At 43.9% G+C, this 21,045-nt stretch overlaps 1 protein-coding gene across 2 annotated transcripts in view; it reads right to left on the reverse strand.

Annotated features, from left to right (window-relative positions):
• Positions 1-1,978: 1,978 nt before the first annotated feature.
• The window catches only part of BRINP1 (BMP/retinoic acid inducible neural specific 1), an 89,477-nt gene continuing 70,410 nt past the window's right edge, over positions 1,979-21,045 (reverse strand). Inside the window, exons 6-9 of one of the 2 annotated variants that reach the window (XM_064523658.1) lie at positions 16,022-16,258; positions 10,398-10,620; positions 7,169-7,240; positions 1,979-3,645 (exon numbers count right to left, since the gene is read on the reverse strand). In XM_064523658.1, the coding sequence (XP_064379728.1) occupies positions 2,505-3,645; positions 7,169-7,240; positions 10,398-10,620; positions 16,022-16,258 (1,673 nt within the window). In that variant the 3' untranslated portion in view covers positions 1,979-2,504. The remainder of the gene's footprint in view (positions 3,646-7,168; positions 7,241-10,397; positions 10,621-16,021; positions 16,259-21,045) is intronic. The other variant, XM_026113793.2, reaches the window with a different exon arrangement.

Raw genomic sequence — 21,045 nt, forward strand, 5'->3', positions numbered from 1 at the left:
AATTAAACAGTATATTTCTATTCCCTGCTTGGATGGGTGTAACTGTCAGGAACATCATTTCCATTCATAATTATAAATTTGACATTCATTTCCCATGAATACTCTCTACTATTTGCTTAAAACTAACTGCCATGCATACTATTGCTGGGGAATTTTGTCTTTCAGAAAGCTGACACAGAAAGGTGACAACTATAAAGCAACCTGTTTGTATGACAGGGTCTATGAACATGAACGTCTACTGCACAGGCAAAGACCCAATTAAACAAAAACCAAACAAATGAACAAACTGAAAAATTAGTCAACTTTGCAACCTCTTACATGGACTGTCCAGTAGAGACAGAAAGAGATCTCAGTGTGACTTAGGGAAAACACAAAGTAAAAGTGACTACAAACTGAAGTGGATGGATGTCCATAGAAACAATTTTGCTGTTGAATTCAGCTCTTCTTCAGACATACGCGCTTCCCCTCATTTTGATGGACAGACCGGGACTCAGGTGTGTTTCTGTGACTATGGTTCCTTTTCGTTTTCTTAGAACTATCCAGATAGTTTCTCCTACGGCTTCCATTGCTGGTTTAGCAAGAGAGTTCAGTAAATGTACATTTTTTCTTACAGTATCCAATTTCTTCCTGGCTTTGATGACCATCAAGCAAAACCTCAGGAATTAAATTAAACCTGAAGCCAAACTTAATTGCCTTTGTCCCTGGTGTCACAAGAATAATACCACAATACATGTATCTCTTTCCAAAAGAACTGATGTTATTCTCAGAATCTGAGCCAAAATCTCTAAACAAGAGACATCAAAACTTGTATGAGACTATCAAGCCAAGATGTGAAATCTCAAGCCAGATCTGGACCTTGGGCTTTGAGTCAGGGCCATCCCTCCTGCTCAAACCTGACTTTCCCCAGGATATTTCTCCAGCTCTGGAAGTGGGTAGGATGAAATACTTATTTCTCCCTTTTTGGAGGGGAGAAATTCTAGTAGCACTAGCAGTTTTCACAAAGGACCTTAACTAAAACAAAGTGAAATGAAGAGAAACACCCCACCCCTCTCCTCCCACTGTTCAGGCTTTGTCATCCAGCTCAGCTGATCCTACATTTATACACTCCATCATAGATATATAATTTTTAAAGCCACACACACACACACACACACACACACACACTTCAAAATGTTGGATCATTTTCTGATAATCAATTTTAATTTGGCTTCTAAAATCAGGTTAGATTTGGTTATTTTGCCTTTTTTCCCCTTTTGCTAATCTTGCAGTTATTTTGATAGAATTTACTCATCTGTTGTCTGTATTTTCTTTGTGGACAAAGAATTTGCAAATGAAACAAGGATATTATTCACAGCCAAGGAAACAAAATAGTAACAAGGGTTTTTTCTTCTTTAAAGAGCTAAAATGACATCTATACCCTTCAACTCTCCAGCTTTCCTTGGGCATGTGTTTTCTTGCATTGTGCTTTGGTTCTTGTGGTGATGAGGGTTTTTCAGAGACCCCTGAACTGGAAGCAAAGGTTTGCTTTTAAGTCTAGATTTTCCAAAGTGGCAGATGATTTTGGTTGTCTTGGTTTTGGGGACTCCGCTTGAGACACCTTAAAGAGAAGTGACTCAGGAGGATTTACAGGCACTGTTCTTTAAGGGATTAAATTGCATTGCTGAAGGCAGTGGCAATCTGATGCCAGGCATTAAATGGAGCCAAAATTGTCAAGAGAACTTGCCCCCCGGGCTGCACCCCTGCCGTGGGGACTCGATGTGTCCCACTTTTCAGTAAGAGCTGAGGCTCTACCTCCAGGGAAAAGCCTTCTGAGATGGAAACCCCAAAGTGGAGAAAAGTCCCGTCTGCACCCTCCCCTACCTCTTATGTGTCTCCTCACTGATAAGGCATACGTTCTGCTCTCAAAGGACTGCCATCACCTTCTCTCCTCCAGCAAAGCTCAGCACAGGCTGAGTGAATAACTCAACATAAAGCTGGCATAAATCTCAACAGAAGAAATATCTTTTATCTTTGACCATTTACTCCCACTAGGAATAATGGCAGTTCTTTTACATTTACATATAACTTTTTTGTTTGCTTTGATTTTTTTTGTTTGTTTCTTTGTCTTGGCACCTGCATAGCAGAAATCTTTACAGTTAATACAGAAATTTGCCCCTCTCTGCTCCTCCCTTTATTTATTCTGCTGCCCCTGAGGCCTAGCAAGCAACACCCTCAAGGTCAAGAGAAAGTAAGGTGTTACCCTTTTATGATGGATTATAGAAATAACAAACATGCCTGACAGTTTTATACAGCTGCTAGAACGGGTTTAGTTTTCAACAAATGAAGAATTCCCTCTTTTTTTCTCTTTTGTATATTAATTACATTTTACAAATTTTGTTTTTCCCCTTTCTTTTCTTTTTTTTCCCCCTTTTCTTTCTTTCTTTTTAATTTTTTCTCTTTTTTTTCTCTTTTATTTTTTTACAGCAAAAGGATCAGTCACCAATGTGTCCACTGAAAAGTCCGGGTTAGCAGAGTTTGGCTGTCATCTGGTCCGACTGTTTGAGGATCTCGGTGTTGTACAGGTCTAGAGCATGGTTCACACGGATGATCTCGCTGTTGGTGAGTTTCAGGCGGTGCTTGAGCATACAAGAGAACAGATCCAGCTGGGGCTTCCCCGGGGCCACGGGAGGCGCCAGTCTATTGATTCGGTCCCGAATATCCAGCAGCAAGAGCATGACGGAGGAGGAAGAATAGAACTGCCCGCCTTGCGTGTACGACTGGTTGACCTGCTGCACAGCACTGCGCAGGAGGTCAGCGTTAAAACGCAGGCTGTAGCCATACACCTGCACATCCGAGATCTTGATGTAGAACTGACGCTTGGTGGGATCAGAAAGGTCCACGGGCCCTTGACCAGTCTCGTTACGCAGCAGGGAAGGCAGCCGAGTCCGGCTCCGTAGGTAGATGTGGACGGTCTCGAAAAAGGTTTTCCACCGGTTGCCCAAGAGCAGGGTCCAGTTGTAGCACTGGCTGTTTTGGAGGCGGATTTTCTCCCAGCGCGGGTAGCCATACTCCCCAAAGGGCATGTTCCAGCCCTCGGAGTGACTCCCGCTGAATGGGTTGACATAGACAAAGAACATAGGGTCCAGGCTGCTGTTGCGCATCTGGCAGATTCGCATGGAGATCCCAATGACCATGTGGATGAAGTCCATCCGGTTCTTGTTGCTCTTCAAGGTGAGGGACATGCGTTTGCGCCACCTGGGGTCGAAGAAGGTGTCCAAGCGGATCTCGTTGCTGATGAAGGTAGTATGCACATACAGGCGGGAGTCCATTTTCTGCAGCAGGTACTTCAGCTCTAGGTCCTGGAAGTCCAAGTCCGTTTCGAAGCTGATGAACTGCTCGCTCCGCTCTGAGTCTACGTTTTGAGGCTCGCAACGACCCCGGTAAAGCTTATAGCCCTTGTTGCATGAGCCGCAGAGAGAAATGTTGGCAAGGCTGCACATGGCGCAGCTGTTGTTGCCCCCGATGATGCAGGGGATGGGGCGCTGGCACAGGCTGGTGCCACCATGGCATACGCAGCTCCGCTGGCTTTCCAGAAAGGTCCCCCAGAACCCATTCTCATTGCAGTAGAGCAGGGACTGGACCCGGGTAAGCCATTCCTGTATTGTCCTGCAAGTGGAAACAGGAAAGTATTAGCGTCACATAGCCGCACAGGTTCTTCAATGTTGGCATCATATTAGGGCCACAGTGTTCTGGAGGGTATATATAAGGCAGAGCTCTCAGAACATTCATGCTCTGCTTCTGGCATCTGTGAGCTATTCCAGTCTACTTCTGGAGTTTATTTTACATCTGCTGTTTACTTCTTCAGTGGAGAACAAAAACCCTCTAAGAAATAGCTACGAGGTAGGGAATGATCATCTCAATTCTCTCTCTTCACACTGTTCTAAGAGCAGAGACACGCTCAGCCTCCTGCCAAGGTTCCCATCAGTGTGGCAGGGAGAAAGTTCAGCCATGGAAACAGCAGGGAATGGAGCTGACAGAGCCATGCCAGAGGCTGAAGTGCCATCAGACATTACAGGTCAGCACAACTCCTAGGCTGAGGCTAGGCAGCAGCTCCTCTCCATATCATTGACAATCCCCCCACTCACCAAAAACAGCCTTTGAATGGATTGGGGCAAAACAAGTAGCAACCTCTGCTTATGGTGCAGAGAGCAATAAAAGCAGAAAAGACCATAGAAGCCAGGGTGCACTGAGATGAAGCTGCTTGAATGGCTTCTCCTTTAAAAATGCTGTTAATTAACCCCCTCTTACAGCCTCTCCCCTTAACAAGCAGCCACACTTGCCCACTCCCAGGACCCACCACTCCCATAATTGCTATTTCAGTGCCATCACCTCCGCGTTCTGCAGCCCTGAAACAACCCTAATGAATGACACCATAACCCACGTTCGGGTTTTGTATAACTCCCTTGCCACATTGCATTTCTGCCCCCCCCCCCCCCCCCCCCCGCTTTCCCTACCCCCCGGGAAATCTCAGCACAGCGATTCCTTTCTCAGCAGTCTTCACCAGAACGCCTTGTTCAGCCGCCTCGCTGCCTCCCCTCCGCCTCCCCCCAGCTAATGAATACTTCATTGTCTCCTCTGGGCAAAAAGTTCTTGGTAGCACTGCAGTGAGAGGACTGGCTAATGACAAATTAGGATTCAGTCCCTGTAGAATGGGAGGAGTGATTACGGACAGAGGCTCTCAGAGCTGGATTAGTGAAATTCATGGCACCTGCATAGCCTGACCTCCGAATAATCATTAAGCTGTAGGCTGTATCAAAGAAGGCATTAAATGATACAGCAGCAAAGAACAGCAAGATGATTAGGGGGAGGGAGTGAGTGGAGGGATGAGAGTATAAAACAGAGGAAAGAGCTAGAAGCAAAGAAATAATCAAGGAGCAGAAGCAGAAAGGATAGAAGAAGAAAGAAGAAGAATATGCAGGTAAAAGGAAAAGTGAGAAATACAGGAGGAACAGGGATGGAGAAAGGGGGAAAACTAACACAACAGCAATAAGCAGGATACAGAGCACTGGCAGGAAAGAAAAGAGAAAGTACAGAGGAAGGAAGAGAAAGAAATTGAGTGAGAGGAAAAAACTGAGAAGGATAGAATGAGGAAAAAAGAAGTGATTTAGTAGGAAAACTGTGAAGCCTTGGATTTGTGAAGGGACAATTTTCTGCTCCCCTGTGGTACAGAGCTGCTGGGGTCTCTGTCTCCTATTCACAGCTAAGAGGAGCTCTCCTGCAAGTGGAAAAGACAGAGGGAGGCCAGGGAGCTTGGGAACAAGGCACCAGCCTCTATAAATACCTGCTGTAGAGAGAGGTGGTGACAGCTGAGCCTGGTCTCTAGCAATAGTGCATAGGACACCTCCTGGTTTCTAGGACAGCCCTGCTTCAGAGGGGAGGGGACACCTCAGTGTGACTGCAAAACAGGTTGCTGACAGCAATGAGCACTTTCAAAACCAGCCTCTGGGGGACTGAGTTTGCCTTTTGCTTGCAGGTGAATTTCTGCTTGCTTCTTCTGCAATAAAATTATTTTTTTAGCCCATGTAAAGCTTTGCAACTCCTGTTTGGAAAGCCAGCCAAGTGGGTTTCAGTTTAGCAAGGCACCCCGATTCCAGTTTTGACTCTCCCAAGAGTGCTGTGAGCCCACCTTGATTCCCTGGGGGGCTTCTTTTAAAGAAGGCTGGACTCTCTGCTACTAACCTAAGCACAAAGCTGAAGGAATGATGAACAGGGGGAGAGTGAAGTAAAACCAAAGCAAGCCCCTGGCTATGCGCATACTGACTGCCTGGGTTTAGTGGGGGACAGGGAATGCTCAAGTGAAGCACAAGGTTCCTGCATGCTGCCTCTTTCCGTGATGTGGATTGGTGACAACAGTGCAAAACCAGAGGTTGCCTTGAAGGGAACAGCCACTGCAGCTGCAAGCTGTGTTCCTAGCTCCCACCTACACTGTAATTTCTACTATGATGAGAGCAGGGGAAAGCCCACCGACACCAGGGAAGGAACGGCTGATGCAGCAGGCTGGGACTGCAGACAGAAGGTAGAGGTCCAGCTCAGTGATGTGCCCTCTCTGCATCCCAACCCCTCTCCATGTGGTAAGGATATTTTCCTGATTCCCATAGCTTTTTCCAAGGTTACATTTGTTGCCCTTTGTGGGACTGGGCTTCTGGATGAGGTGGGCATGGTTGTATTAGGCCTCAAGGTGGTTTCTGAGGTAGGTTTGACTAGGAAGTCAGCAATGTCAGTGGTGCGCCTGTCTGCACATACTGCCACCGCTTTACTGTGGCTGTAAATAGCCACGTGCAGCTGCACATGCAAATGACAGTCAAACACACACTGAACAAATACCATACGTAGATCTCAATTCCAGCTGTGTGCAACTGAATGCGACTCTCCCAATTTCCATATGCACTCGCTGATGCACAGAAGGAGTCTCAATATATTTGTGCAGTGCTGGCTTGATGCTGTGCTCTCTGAGACAGGTTTTACATGTTGGTAATGCCACTGAGTTCTTGGGACAAGGCCTGCCAGGGTCTGGAGCCTTGCTACACATGGCAAAACTTGATCTGCGTGAATATTTATTTGTATAGGTGCAGCTATCCCAGGAGGGTGGCTGCAGCTGCAGTCCCTACCCTGTATGGGCTCTGGATTCAGTAGTGGTTGTGCAGACCCAATCTTTCCTCATCTGCCCACGTTGCAGCTGGATCTGACCCTGCAATATATGATGCTAATAAATCACTACAATACAGAAGTATTAAGGACCACCGTGAAAAGAAGACAAACAGAAATAAATCAGCACAGAAGAAGTTACTTGGATACCCTGTACAGCAGGAGACCCCCAAAAATTAGTCAGCTCACCGTATCCTAGTCCAGCTGGTGTGCTCTGTCTTAGAAATAAAAAAGTCTTGCTATCCTTCCCTCCTTGTCTTATCCTAACAGTTGGCAGAGCAAAACAAGAAAGGAGTCTCAGCTAAGATCTTGCAATTGAAATTAGTAATTTTCCTGTTCCCCAGATCAGCTTCGTGGAGGAAGGATGGGAGGACATCAAGATAAAGAGGGTTTTTTCGTGTGTGTGTGTGAGAGTGTGTGTGTGTGTGGTAGCATTCAACAAAGGAACAAGTAGGACAAAAATGAAAAAAAGAAGGCTACCTACCATCTGCTGATGGCAGCAGTAAAGGACGTAATTAAATGAAAATGCAGAATCCAGGGCAGAGCTGGGCATCGGCTACAAACATGACAATGGGAAGTGTGATTAAGTGACAGAGAGGAAGAGTGGTATAAATTACCCATTTTATCTTGCAACTGGGACAGGATAAGAATATATGCAGGGCCAGTCACTGCGCTTCAGCTGACAGGAGGTAACTTCTTAAAACACACGCCCTTGATGGCTCCAAGTTATGTGAATATAACCAAGAGGAGTCAGGGCAGAAGGAAGCTAGAAAGACCCACTGTTTAAAAGCTGAAAGTTAGTAGCGAAGTCATTGGTTTTAATTTTCATTATTTTCTTCCATTATGGAGACATTATTTTCTCTTCTCTCCCCTTCCTGACTTCCCGTGGAAGTCAAACCCTATTCCAGAAGTTCTAGTGTGATTCTTAAAGGACAAATATCACTGCAAAGGTTATTTTCCCTAATGTTTGCTACCCCTGCCAGTTCAAAGTATAAGGTAGCAGAGCAGGTGAAATAAAAGAAGGAAAACTATGTCTTCAAAGGTCACTGTCAAGCAGTTTTGCATTCAAATTTAAAAATTGGTAATCCAAACTGCAGTGAAAAAAATGACTTTCAGTCAGGGCTATGAGTGAGAGTTAAGTTGAATTAGTTTCTTGTTGCTCACAGGAGACATGATCCCTTGGCAATGCCAGGAACTGGGAGCCCGGTATTAATGCAGAGCTGTTTCTCCATTTAAAAGGCATCTGTTGTGACAAAAATGTTTCACAAGACAGTGCTGGGATTCCAGACCGGAAGAGGAGGTTAGCCATACAGAAGGGTGATTTGGATTTATGAAGAATTTTCCTTCCTTCTGAATTATCATCCCTCAAGGTTAATCAGATCTGGGGAGAGGAAGAAGCTGGTGGGTATATTTTTGCTATAGATGGTACCTGAGCTGATTTAAAAAGAAAAAACAAACAAACAAACAAAAGCCAACCAGCAGAACAGATACTTTTTTTAAAAGTTCAAGAAAAGAGGTAGGGATTTCACAACTTTTCCTTTGCTAGCTCACCTCTTACTTTTTAACCAACACTAGCTGCTGTGGGACACCTTTGGGCTTTCTGCGTGGAGCAGTGAAGTACGCACTGCAATTCTCATTCTCAGCAGCTGTGAGATGTATTCTTAGCTAATGACAATAACGCTGGAGCCCAGAACAGATTCCCCTGTCTCTCCCATCCTTTGGGTGTTATTTATATTTTATATCCAGAGTTTTAAAATACGACTATAGGTGCTCATTCAACAGTGAAGCTTTAACTACTAAAGAGTGGTTTCTTTTTTAAACCAACAAACTTGCCTGCAAAGAGTTGCTTTTAAGCAAAAGCAGTGCAGAGCAAATCTATTTTAAATTATATATATATATTTTTTTTCTTGGCTCTTACAAAAGGTCATGGAGAATCATCCTAATTACCAAAATCCTTATTCTTTCTTTCCTTTAGAAACACCACCTCTTGCTTTCCCTGAGGGCAATCAACGGCAGTCCTATTTCTCTCTTTTTAACATTGCTTTTGAATATATAATGTAGTCTTACTATTATGTGTATTAAAGAGAGAGAGAGGCTTGCTCTTAATAGAACCTTTCCATCCTTTCAAAGCCACTGGCATGCTTGATAAGCGTCTGTCGTTCTGTACAGTATCAATTAAAAAATTAGAGTATTTCCAAGCCCCGTGGAAAGAACGATGAAACGCATACCTTTTCTGCTACGTATCTGTCTACTGAGCCCCTCCCCTGACTACCTACAAATGCAGAATGACAGATAAGAGAAGAAATGATAATATGCCTGGTGGTGTTGACTTAAACAAATCAAGCACATCAGTCAGTTAAAAAAAATAGCTGCTATCATCCGTTTAGTCCTCCTTCCCCCAGATTTTATAGTATTAGTTGGAGGCTCCTTTTCTGCCTGGCTGGCTTTTTAAAATAGAAAAGAAACACTAAAGACATATTTATCTGAAAGCTTTGCAGCAACATGGTTGGCTGGATATCTGCTAGCTGCTGCGTCACTTTGTTGTTGTGGCACGTCTCAAAATACTGCTTGTGGCTCCTCCACCAGCTGGCTCGTTTTTAGCAGCTTGGCCAATTGGCAGGAATGGTCCAATTTCAGGAAGTTCTCCAAAGACTTTCTTTCATAATCTCTTAAACTTAATAGATATTGCTCCTCACCCATAATAACTCCACCAGATCTTTGTCCAGCAACATGAAAATGCTTGGTAGTTAAAGAGATCTTAAGCCCTGGAAGAGTTTCCTGAGCTGCACAGTGGCTAAATCAAACTCAGCCTCTTTAGTATCCAGTGGGCAGGATGATAACAGGAGACACTAGTCAGTCAGCTGACTGACTCTCTCTTGAGCCTGAATATTGAGCTAATAAAGGGGATGAAAAAGCAGTTCCTCTGCAAATGTTAACCTGGCCAGACTTTTCCCGGCAAAGCATGGAAGAGGAGGCACTTGGACTCATTTTTTCCAAGGTTTTGAGTGTCACTTGGTTCCAGACAATATAGAAAGAAATGTCAAAAAATGTTTGTTAAAATCCACAGATAATCTCCAAAACAGGCCTAAAAGCAGCTGCAGGACAGGGCTGTGATGAGGTGACTACTGGATACCAATAGTTACTTTAGCTGTAATGGAAAACCTATTCTCTCCATCTGTAATAACATTGCTAGGATTGGTCAGTGCAGGTTTGCAGGTTCACACTGCATTTTGTAGAAGAGAGAAGGTCTAGCCCAAGTGAAGCCAAGGCTTCTCCTTGAAGCACAACCCAAAAACAAGTTGAAGTGTCTTATGCTTTATATTTGCACTTTAACAGCAAATAGATGCTTAAAGCTTGGCTATGGTATGTGATGCAAGACTTTCTAAAAAGGAGCTTAGTCAGCTTGGCTGTCTGACATCAGCCCTGTAACATCCTTGCAGGGTGCTACGGGATATGTGGGTGCCCTTCAGCTGGGTAGGTATGGCCAAGCAGGAGAGATGTGGCTGTGCTTGAGTTCATGGTAAAGGCTACTTAAATCTCCAGCATTCTCAACCCTCTCCCGGACTTTACCATTTGTCCCCAAACCTCCATATTAGTACACCCTAAAGCCAAACAGTTTGGCTGTGAGGAGGGTTTATGTTCAAGCCCAGGCTGATGTGACCCCCATCAGTCACCCATCACACCACGCTATCCCGGATGACGGATGAAGGTACCTTTCTCTAGGCAGCTGGTGGTTAGGGTTGTGCCGACACCGGACACTGAGGCCAAAGAGTTTGCGGGCAGTGCGCTGGATCTTCTGGCGCTGGGCTTCCAGGGAGCTTTGCAGGAGCTTGTACCGGTTCTGAAGATCCCAGTCATTCCCCCAGTGCTGGTGGATGCTCCCAATGGTCAGAAAGTGGTTGCTAGGTAGCCTTTTCATGAAGGATTTAAACTCATCTGGAACACACAAGTATGTGGAGGAAGAGAGTGATCCGAACTATAATGAAGTTACAAAGCTTTTCATTAGCAGAATGGAGGAACAGCAATGATGTGCAAGGCCATCAGTGCTCTGTTAAAGGGCGCTGATGCCCATTAACTTACTGGTTTGTCATTCTCCCCCAGGAAGCCCCCTAATTCCATGTCTGTTGCTGCTCCCGTATGGGAAACGAAACCCAAAAAAATATTAGGGTGAAACAATATGGTTAATGTGTACAGGGTGGAGACAAAAAGAGAACAAATTCCCTGAAGCATAGGATTATAGTCTAGGGGTTATGAATAAGAAAACAGGGAATTGTAATTATTGTCAGTTAAAGAGTTCTTATTTAAATTGTTTTTCAGCTGCTACTAAAATGCCATTTGTTGTTCAAGTCAAATGATTGTGGCTGTGTCATTAAAAGGAAAAAAAAAGCGCAAAAAAGCTTAAGAAAATCCCCAAAGGAAGGGTTTGGATTGTGTTAAAATGTCCTGCTTTCTCATTTTTTAAAAAGAGCATTCTGATTCTTCATTTGAAGTTAAATGGGTTGCTTTATGTAACAATGAAAATAAAATAAAATGGCTTTCAGGTCTAAAATCAGAATAAAATATGTCAATTTTAGCAAAAGGAAAAATCTAATTGATCCATAAATGTGTTGTTAAATGCTGTTTTGTGATCACTTTATTTCTGTTTGATTTTGTTTGTGAATGGAAAAGCACTATGTAGGGTTTTTCTTTTTCTGTGCGTGTGTATGTGTGTGTGTGACAGAACAGAAAATCTGGTACCATTTCTGTTTATGACCGTCCCTTTTGTCCTAACCGAGACTAGTTAGCTTAGACTCTGATTACCAGGCTGGGACATCTTCATAAGGAAAAGGCAGATGGTTCCACCTTTCACAGGAGAAAATAACCTCATTTTTTGATACTAGAAAACTGCGTTTGACTGGGACCTTGAGAAATTCGAGGAGTCAGCCAGTGGAAACCTCATAAAGTGTAAAAAAGAGATCAAAGCTTGCATCAGGGCAGGACAACCCTGTGCATCAGTACACATTTGGAAACAACTGGCTGAAGAGCAGCCCTGCTGAGAAGGTCCTGGGGGTTACTACAGGCAACACTGTATTCTCATTGCAAATAAGCCAAATTGTGTACTGGTTGAGGAGGAGATAGTCCAACAGTTTGAGGGAAGTTTTCCCCTTTTCTTGGCACTATGGAGGCTGCACCTGGATTGCTCTGTTCGGTTTTAGGCCCCCACCAAATAAAATGTGGGTGTTGAGAACCTGGGGAAGACACAGCTGAGGGCCACAAGGCTGGTCACCAGCCCAGAGCACATGTCCTACGAGGGCAGGGGGAAGGAGCTGGGCTTGTTTAATCTGGTGAAGGGGAGGCCAAGGGGCAATCTAATTAGAGCCCACGATTGCTAGAAAGGTAGTTGTAAGTATGAAGGAGAGATGCTCTTCTTATTCGAGACAGGTGATATAACAAGGGGAAATAGGCACAAATTGCAGCTTGAGAAGTGGAAGTTCTGTATTGAAAATCTGCTTTACTTAGGGGTAATGCGGCACTGGAACAGAGAGCTGCAGAGAGGTCAAGGAATTTCTCATTTTAGACTCTGCTGGACAAAATGAGGGCTGGCCTGATCTAGTGTTGGTGATAGTCCCACTTCAACTGAGACCTTTGCCTTGAGTCCCCCCCCCCCCATAAAAACCACAAATTACCCAAGTAGAAATGCAGCTGTTCTTTTCCTTTATCTGTGTTATTTTTCTTCCCTCTCTCATTTTCTTTTTATTTTTTCTACATCCCATTTTCAGAAGCAAAAGAGGGATTTAAAAGGTGGGTATCTTCTAAAAAGAAAAAAAATCAATCTATAGTAGAGTTGGAGGAAACTAAAAGAGGTAATTTGGAACCTATGGTACAAAGTTCAGTGAATTCACATGATTATATATATTTGCATGAAATATTTCCTATTGTTCAATGATCTGCAGTTCATACTTATGTATGCATTAGTCACTAAGATCATTATATGGATGGGTAAATGGAGGTTCATGTCCTACTTGTTACCACAGCAAAACTGAGCACCTAAAAAAAAGTAATTATCATTATTGCACTATCAAGATCCATGGGACGTCTGCTTGTCTCCTTTCTTCCCCAGAGATAACGGAGACTTTTTTTCCAGTCATCTCTTAGGTTTTCACCCTATTTATAATGCTGCTTTCTGTGCCCTTCTCCTCCCCAAAAATGATTCTCTCCCGTTCAGTGGTCCTCTGAAACTATCATCATGTATAATTGCTTCTGTTGACCATGCTGATTACTTCTGGTACCTTTCAGCAGTAAAAGCCTTGCATTTGCTTCCCGCCCCTTATAAATCAATTTCCTCAAAAGCCTGTTTGTGCAAAAGACCAAGCTCTTTTCCCTCTGATGATGAATGTGCTACATTTTTCATAGAGACGGGTAAGGGAGAAATTTCAGTGCAGTGTGCAGATTTTGATACTGCAGTGCAACGTTGGGGGGAAAACAAATGAGCAAAGAAATCTGGCAAAATAACAGCTGAATGGGGTTGTTTTAGAAATGGGCAAAACATAGGGAAAAAGACTTGCCCAAAAGAGCAGTTTCTTCATTATTTATTTATATTTTAACAATCCCTGAAGAGCTCAACTGAGATTGTAGTTGCACCGTGTTAAGCCTTGTACTTTCCTGGGAATAGCTCATCCTTGACCCAGACAGTTTCCGCTTAACTTACGGGGCTGTGAGCATTTGTTGTCATTTTATCTATCTGCACAGCGAATGTTGCTGAGCGCTAGGACTACATCTCCCAGGCTGCACCGTGATGCCTCTTTTTTGCTGAGTCACTAGCTCCCAGCTGGGAGGGAGTCCCATGGCGGTGACTCAGCATGGTGGGTGGTGGTGGGCTGAGGAGCCCAGCCCGTGGAGAAGAGTGGTGGCACCACGGTGAAATGGCCAAGTCAGACATCTCTGCTTTGGAGATGAAACTTTCATTTTTCCAGTGCTTGTCTTCAGTTAAAAAAAAATTATATTTCCGTCAGAAAATATTAGAACTGCAAAAAAAAACCCCACACATGACTTTTAATCAAAAGGTCATTTTAAAATCCAGAGTCACATTTCTGATGCAGATTTTTTTGGCCAGCCATACTAAAATGCCAAGACAGAATACGGCAGCGTTATTGTTCTCAATTTAACAGAAGCAGTGAAGCACAGAAGGACTACGAGAGAGCACCGGTTCACTGCAGCCTCCTTGACTTTGAAGGTCTATCCCAAATCACACCAACTTCTGATTTGCCCCTGCATGCTTTTTTCAAATTAACATAGGAATTCAACACAGATCAGAACCAGAATATAGATCTTTTAGGCTATTAGTGACTTCTTGCACAAATGGTATTTCACAGCACTCGTGCCTTTCACCTCATTTTATTGGAAAGGCTTTAAGATGTCATTAGAGGTTTATTTTTTGTTGCTCATTATGAAGCAAATCCTCCAGTCATCTTGAATATTTATTAAAACAAAGAAGCAAAATACTAATACTATAGTCATCTTTGCTAGCAACTTTCATCTCAAAGGATAGGTTCATGCATCATGTAACAAAGTGATGAATGAGATGCAACAGCTTCTAACATAAAGATAATCACTCCATCTATTCCTGAAGAGCCTCCAGCCCTGGGTGGAATATGGCCACAGCGCAGCAGAGAATTGCACTGCAATGTGTCATTTTAAAATGGCATATGAAAAACACCCTCCGCTGTTGAAATCTCAAGGGAAGCAAGACTGGATATAATTATCTACCACTGTCTTTGCCTATGTCAAATGCAACAAGTGCCCGGTGTAACAGTAAAATAATGACTGTGGGACTGGAATTCTTTTTCCACCATAGGGTTCTCATCTTCTAAGGGTCTGGCTTAGATCTCCTGAAAATGTAAAGGGGTTTGGTGACTGGTGGCCAACATGTGGCTCTTGAGCAGCTGATGTGAGATTCCCCTGCCAAAACTAGTTAATAGTAATGCATAAGTAGTGTCGGAGTTGTGCTGACAGGCACTGCCAGTAATCTTAATCTGTGCAGTACTGTGCTAGCAGAGGCGTCCAAAATCCATATTTCTGATGTGTATTGGGTATACCCACCCCAGACTGCTGTGTCTCTGTGGAAACACCCAGCAAATCCATTGACCTCTTCAGCTAGTGAGATACTGCTAGAAGTCCCCAAGGTCCATGACTCTCCGTAGTATGTGTCTTGTAGCTCTTGTCAAGATTGTCACCTGCCTTGTGCCATTAACTGCTACTCTGACTTGGCTCACCAAGCGCCAGGCAGACAGCGTGATCTAGACATAAAAATCCGTACAATGGCAGAAACACCAGCAGGGTCCACATACTGAAGTACGGAGCAGTCCTCCACAGCCCTTTGAGGGAACACCACAGGCCACCTATTTTGAACCATCAAGGAGCTTAGGGTGATCTTCAACATAAAGAAAGAAAATTCTGCTGGGAAGACTTCCAAAGAAGCATTTTCTTCAAGGCCTTGAATACAGCTAACTGTTCCCTTCCTCATAGTCTTCTTTCCTAACATGGGACCTGGACAATTTTGACAACAATAATTAAAGAAAAAGTGTTGGAAAGGAACTGGCTAACACTAAGAGGTCAGCGTCAGGGCAGGGACAAGTTTTTGATTAAGTTCTGCTTAGTGCCCCTGTGGCTTCTGGGTAGGTAGACCACTTGCTAAAGGAAAAGATGCAATTGTACTGATACTATTGTATCTCAAAACCTTGAAAGTGGTGTTGCATAAGCATTACAGCACGCCTACTATGGGCGTTACCAGCATCAAAGTGGAACAAATGTCACTGAAACACCCAGTGTTACACTGGGAGAAGATAAAGGCAGAAGAGAAATGTTCACACCAACAGACATCAGCACTGTAGGAGAGAGAAGTCACTTTCCCTTCTCATCTCTGTCTCAAATGAGGTGTCATCTGGCCTGTGCTCTTTCTCTGTGAATTGCCTTTCACCAAAGCAGAATAAATCATTCATGCAAATCTGAAAAGCAATTTCTGCATCATTCATATTGTGGAAGTTTCCCTGTAGGACCATTAAAGAGACATTCTGAGCTGGTTTGGTATGAAAAATCAGATTTTTAATCAAACAAATTTTTCCATGTAAGGTATCTCCTTACACATAGAATTACGTGTGTGTGTGTGTGTGTGTGTGCGTGTTTGTATGTACCCGTATACAGAAAAAACAACTGTCCTAGATCATATTCTTGGCTCAATATACTCCAATTTTTATGAATACTAGAACATATTGGGGGTAAAAAAAGCATTCTTAATGGGTATAAACAGTTGTATTTTGTTTGAAAGAAACCAGTAGGGAAATTTGTTTTGCTTGGTTACCTGAATTCTCCAGATCTTTATAGGCTTCTGTCCAGGACTTGGCCATGTTTGCTAGCGTGTACTCCATGATCTGGATGTCGGTGATGGGACAGTTGCACTGCGGGAATTCCTCAGCACACTGGCAGCCGCACTGGCTGTTCCGGCAGATGTATTCCCCCTCTCCATTGCACATGATGTAACTCAAGGCAGACTGGACAAACTTCTCTTGTAAATACTGAGGAAAGATGAGCTGGAGACCTGGCATAGAAACAAGAGGCAGGGATTTAAAAAGAAAAAAAAAAAAAAGCCATTTCTAGTGGCTGTTCTGTTTTTTCCTCAGAACCTGTTTCATTAAGAGCTTGGGCAAGTGATGGGAGTTGAAGCTGCTGAGAGATTTCTCCTGGAGCGGTCATGAGTAAGGAAGCTGGGACACAAACTCTAAGTTTCCAGTACAGAAGAACAGATGAGCTGAAATCAGAGCCTGTCTGCTATATGAGAGAAGGGTGATGAGTAACTTCCCTATCCCTGGCTCCCAGTGTCCCCACTTTATCCCAGTCCTGGATGCCACTGCAGTGTAAAGCATATGGGTGCAAAGTCTCCTTTATTCCCAGGTGGGTTTTTTTATATATACTTTGCAAGCAAGTGCTAGGTCAGAGCATTATGCTGTTCTGACATGTTTTGAGTGAGACTAAACAGTTTTGGTACTACAGAAACAAAGAAACTATACCCTGAAAGAGAAAACAAGATGAAAGAAAGAAAGACAGAAGGAGACAAATAATATGGGGAGGTATTTATAAAAGTGTCTTGCAGAGTTAAGTGCCCAGTTCCCGCAGAATAAATACAGGAGTTGGGTACCTGAGTCTTTTCAGCTCATTCCCTGCTACGAAGACTATTTGCCAAGTCCTATAAAAGTGCAAATGGATTTATGCCAATGATTTCAGTGGTGCTCTAAAGATTTACATTAGCTAAGAGGTCTGTCCCGATCTCTCTCTTTCTCCGTAGTGACTGTTTGTGTATCCATCTGTCTGTACAGGCATTAGTGTAGGTGTATGTGTGCTCAGGTACCAGAGAATATGATAACAGTTTAAGCGTTTGCCCTATATATAGCACACACATTTTGCAGTCCTGTCCTCCTCCAGCCCCCATCTCTGGCCTCCCTATGGACGGCCTAGGGCCCTGGAGGATCCACAGCTGTTTCCTTGCACCTGATAAGTTCTGCTTGTCAGAATCCATCAGCGTCTGAAGTGCACGAGGCAGAGGGAAGAAAATCTATGAGTGAATCTTTCCCAAGAAGCCTGGCCCGTTCGCCTTCCTCGTAAAAGGCCCAGGGATTTCAGAGTGGCAGATAAAGGAGTTTATGGCTCGAACAGCAGTGCTGAACTCCAGTGTAATGAAGGCACGCGGGTCAATTACCCATCTGTTTGTGTTGCTATTGCGCTGAATTACTGTATCCGTTGCTGACAGCTCATTGGAGTGGAATGAAAATAAGACAATAATTCAGAGGATGAGCCGCTGCAGAAAGGGCAGGAAGGGCTGTGAGTCCATTCAGGAGTTCAGGCCCGTCTCTGTGGTGGGTCATGTTCACCTCAGACAAGAGAAAAGCTGTGGGCAGTGCCCCAGGACCCCCATTACCCTTTTGCTTTTGGTTCCACAGAGACCCTCCAACCTTGCCGAGGTCCTTGGGAGAGCAAGTCCGGGGGATCATCAGTGGTGAAGGCACGAGGGACCTCCCCGTCTTCTCCCCTGCTGCTGGTGCACAGGGCATGGTTTATGTGAACACCATGCCCGGTGGCAGCAAGCTGCCCTGCTGTCTGACCTAATTCTCAGTCAAGTGCAGAGCAGTGGCAGCTGCCAGGCAGAATAAACAGTGCAATGTTCAGCTGGAGAAGATGTTTGTGACACATACACAAGGCAGGATTTCAGGCCTAGTATCTGGAGGAGGTGTAGCTCCTGCTGCCTTTTCTGTGGTGGTGCTGGGGGGAAGGGAGGGAACATGCAAGGAGCCAACCACCCTTCAGAGCATCCCTGCACACACCTCAGGGCTAGTCTGAAGAGGAGCAGGGAGCAGGAGCATTTTGAGGCTCCTCTGATCTTTCCTGAGATGTATCTCAATAAGAACCACACCATTCCTCCTTTTGACTTTAGGAAGGACTGAAGTTCTCAGTCTCTGGTAAGCATTTGTCTGAAGCCGGCGTCACAGAGGGATGTTCCCTTTTCAAACCTGCACACTGAGATTAGGGATGGTCCCCATCTGCCAGGCTCCAAAACTTTTCTTCATCACGGAAAGAAAATGCCAAGCTGTTGGAGAATGGTGACCTACAGAAGCAGCTTGGAGAGCCTGAAGGCTGGTGTACTCGCTGAGATTGCAGGCTCACAGGAAGGGGGCCTGAACTCCTTGATGTGCATTGACCCTATTTTTTCATGGTCTGGGTCCCACGAATAAATCTTTCCACTGTCCGCTTCCTGGAGGAGCAGCCTGCCCTGGCCCCAGCCCTTGAATGCAAGGCCCAAATGCTCACAAGCTCTTATCTCACCATACTTTCTCTTTGATTTTTAACTTGGATAACAGCACCAACATGCTGTCTGCTCCCAGCTGCTTTTTTTTTTTTTGTTTTTGTTTTTGTTTTAATACTATTATGGAGTGGAGAAGGTTAAAAGAAACAATTACACTTGTAGGAAAGCACTTGCTGTTGAAGGCTGAGGTACTCTGATGACCTGGTCATAGCCAGGCTTCCATACACCTGCACGCTCTCGTGTGGGGTGTCTAGCTTTATGCTCATTCGTATAGGCTCCAGGACAGCCGTACACTCTATGATGCATCTGTGCATGTTCACAGGGATGTACACTGTGTGCCCCAGTACATGCAGAAACCTAAATATCCTGTAATCTCCAAAATAAAACCCGGACCCATGTGACATTGCAGGGTGCCTCATGCAGATTGCTTTTTCTCTGTAAAGCTCATGGTTTCTAAAAAATCTTTCCAAGAAAATCCTCTCTTGTAGAAATCATTTCATGTTCACATGGCAGCATAATAGACTTTTTGTTTAAGTGATAATCAGGCCTGCTGTATATTTAGCCCCAATTCAGCAAAACACTTATATAAATACTTAACTTTAAACAGATAAGCAGTTCTTCTAAAATCCATGCAGCTAATTGGAGCATTTAACAAGCAGCACATATTCAAATATGGCTTAGGCCAGGAACGCAAGTGATGCACACAAATCCAGCTACTCATCAGAACACAAGTGTATATACAGCAAATGCAGAACCATGACTTCAGAACTGCAAATGTGCTGCAGGAATTGAATGTATTCGGAGACCTTCTAGCCAGGAATTTCCTTGCAGAAGGAATCAGTGTTAGGGTTACTGAAATACAGCCATGCTTACTTTCACATTCGTACTTTGACTTATATATCAATACCCAGACATACCAAGACACAGGCATGCTCATATCAATGGTTTTATATCAGGCATCCTTGTGACCAGATCCTAGCAAGGTATTAAAACTGTCAGGATAGTAGCATCACACCCAACCCAGATATCCTCCTCCATCATTCATATGTATTTCTGTATCATGCTCAGTGACTAAATATTGCTGAAAGTGAGTTGATTTCAGCTGTCAGTAAAACATGTGTGTGAATAACCATTTTCAAGCTAAGCTTTCTAAACATGAGGTTGTAGCAGAGCCATACTTGTGGAGACCACTGCTCTGAGTGCCTCAGTTGCCATTTGTAAAGCAGAAAAGCCATAGTCCCAAGGACAGTCACAGCATTCCAGCCCCGTGGAGCACCCTGAGGCTGGCCATCCTCACAAGCAAGCCAGGGAAGCCCTGCTGCTCAGCTCATCCTCAGACGTCATGGTGCTGTTTCATGCTCTAAGAATTTTCTTCCATTACTGTGACCATAAATGTTTCTTTTTAATCCCTCCAGTGTTGTCTACTGATAAAGCAACCTTATCTGAGCAGTCAAGCAAGGAGGCAACTTGGTCCTAAAGACTAGGTCTTTAACTGGTCTTACTGGACCATTTGTGTAAGGGGGAACACCTCAGTCCAACCCAGGGTACACAAGGTATCTGCTCCTCCTCCACTGGCTGGCTCAGGAGCTCCTAACACATGTGGAAGGCATGTTTTCTGGTGACTAGCGTTAGGCAGAATATATTAGTTTTGAAGGTAGCTGGCTGATCAGAAGGAGGAATTCTGCTACTCTGAAGTGTAAAGTTCCTCTTTAAAAATTAAGAAGAGAACAGATTCAGTGTAGGTTTGGCTTAGGTAACTACAGAGAAAATATGAAGGGTTTGACAAGGGAATGTGTCCTTAATTCACCTAGAAAAACTATTAGAGAGAAATGTTTGGCTTTGGACTGTATATAAAAGGCTTCCTGCATTAGAAGAGGTAGATTTCCCCAGCTCTAAATTAGAGCTATTTGAAACATTTTCCATAGAAGAGTTCTCTGTTGAAAATGCAGTTTCATTGAAGCATTCTGTGAGAACATGTTGACTCCAAAAGTGCTTTTGACAGAGAAAGGTCTAAATGCATTTTTCATATTTCCTCATTTTGTTTCACTAAAATGTTTTGCTTTGTCATTCTGCCCAGTTCTGTGAAGACTTTAATATTAATTGTGATGTGAATTTTAATATTCTGTTACCAAATTTGATGCCACAAGCTACCCAATACTCAATATGTCCTGTTTAACATTGCAATGTTTGTAATAGCACAGAAGGATTTTACCTTATTGAAACAGTGCCATGTTACAATATTGACATAAAATGTCTGATGTCCCAAAAGGATTTATCTCTGGAATTGTAATTTCCCAGAACATTTCAAAATGTTGGTTTTTCACCCAAATTTTAAAATTTCAGCTCAGGAGTCTTTTCCAGGAAAAAGGAATTCCTGCTTCCCAACAGTTTGCCATAGAGGTTTTTTCATTCTCCCCTTCCCACACCCTGCCTTGTTCCTCTCCCAGGCAGCACAGGCAGTTTGTGCATCAGCCGTAGCGGACGGTGAGGCAGGTGGACGGGACGGCATCCTGCCAGCTGCAGGGATGAGA

Source organism: Dromaius novaehollandiae, chromosome 20, assembly GCF_036370855.1.
Source record: "Dromaius novaehollandiae isolate bDroNov1 chromosome 20, bDroNov1.hap1, whole genome shotgun sequence".
Classification (NCBI taxonomy): Eukaryota; Metazoa; Chordata; class Aves; order Casuariiformes; family Dromaiidae; genus Dromaius; species Dromaius novaehollandiae.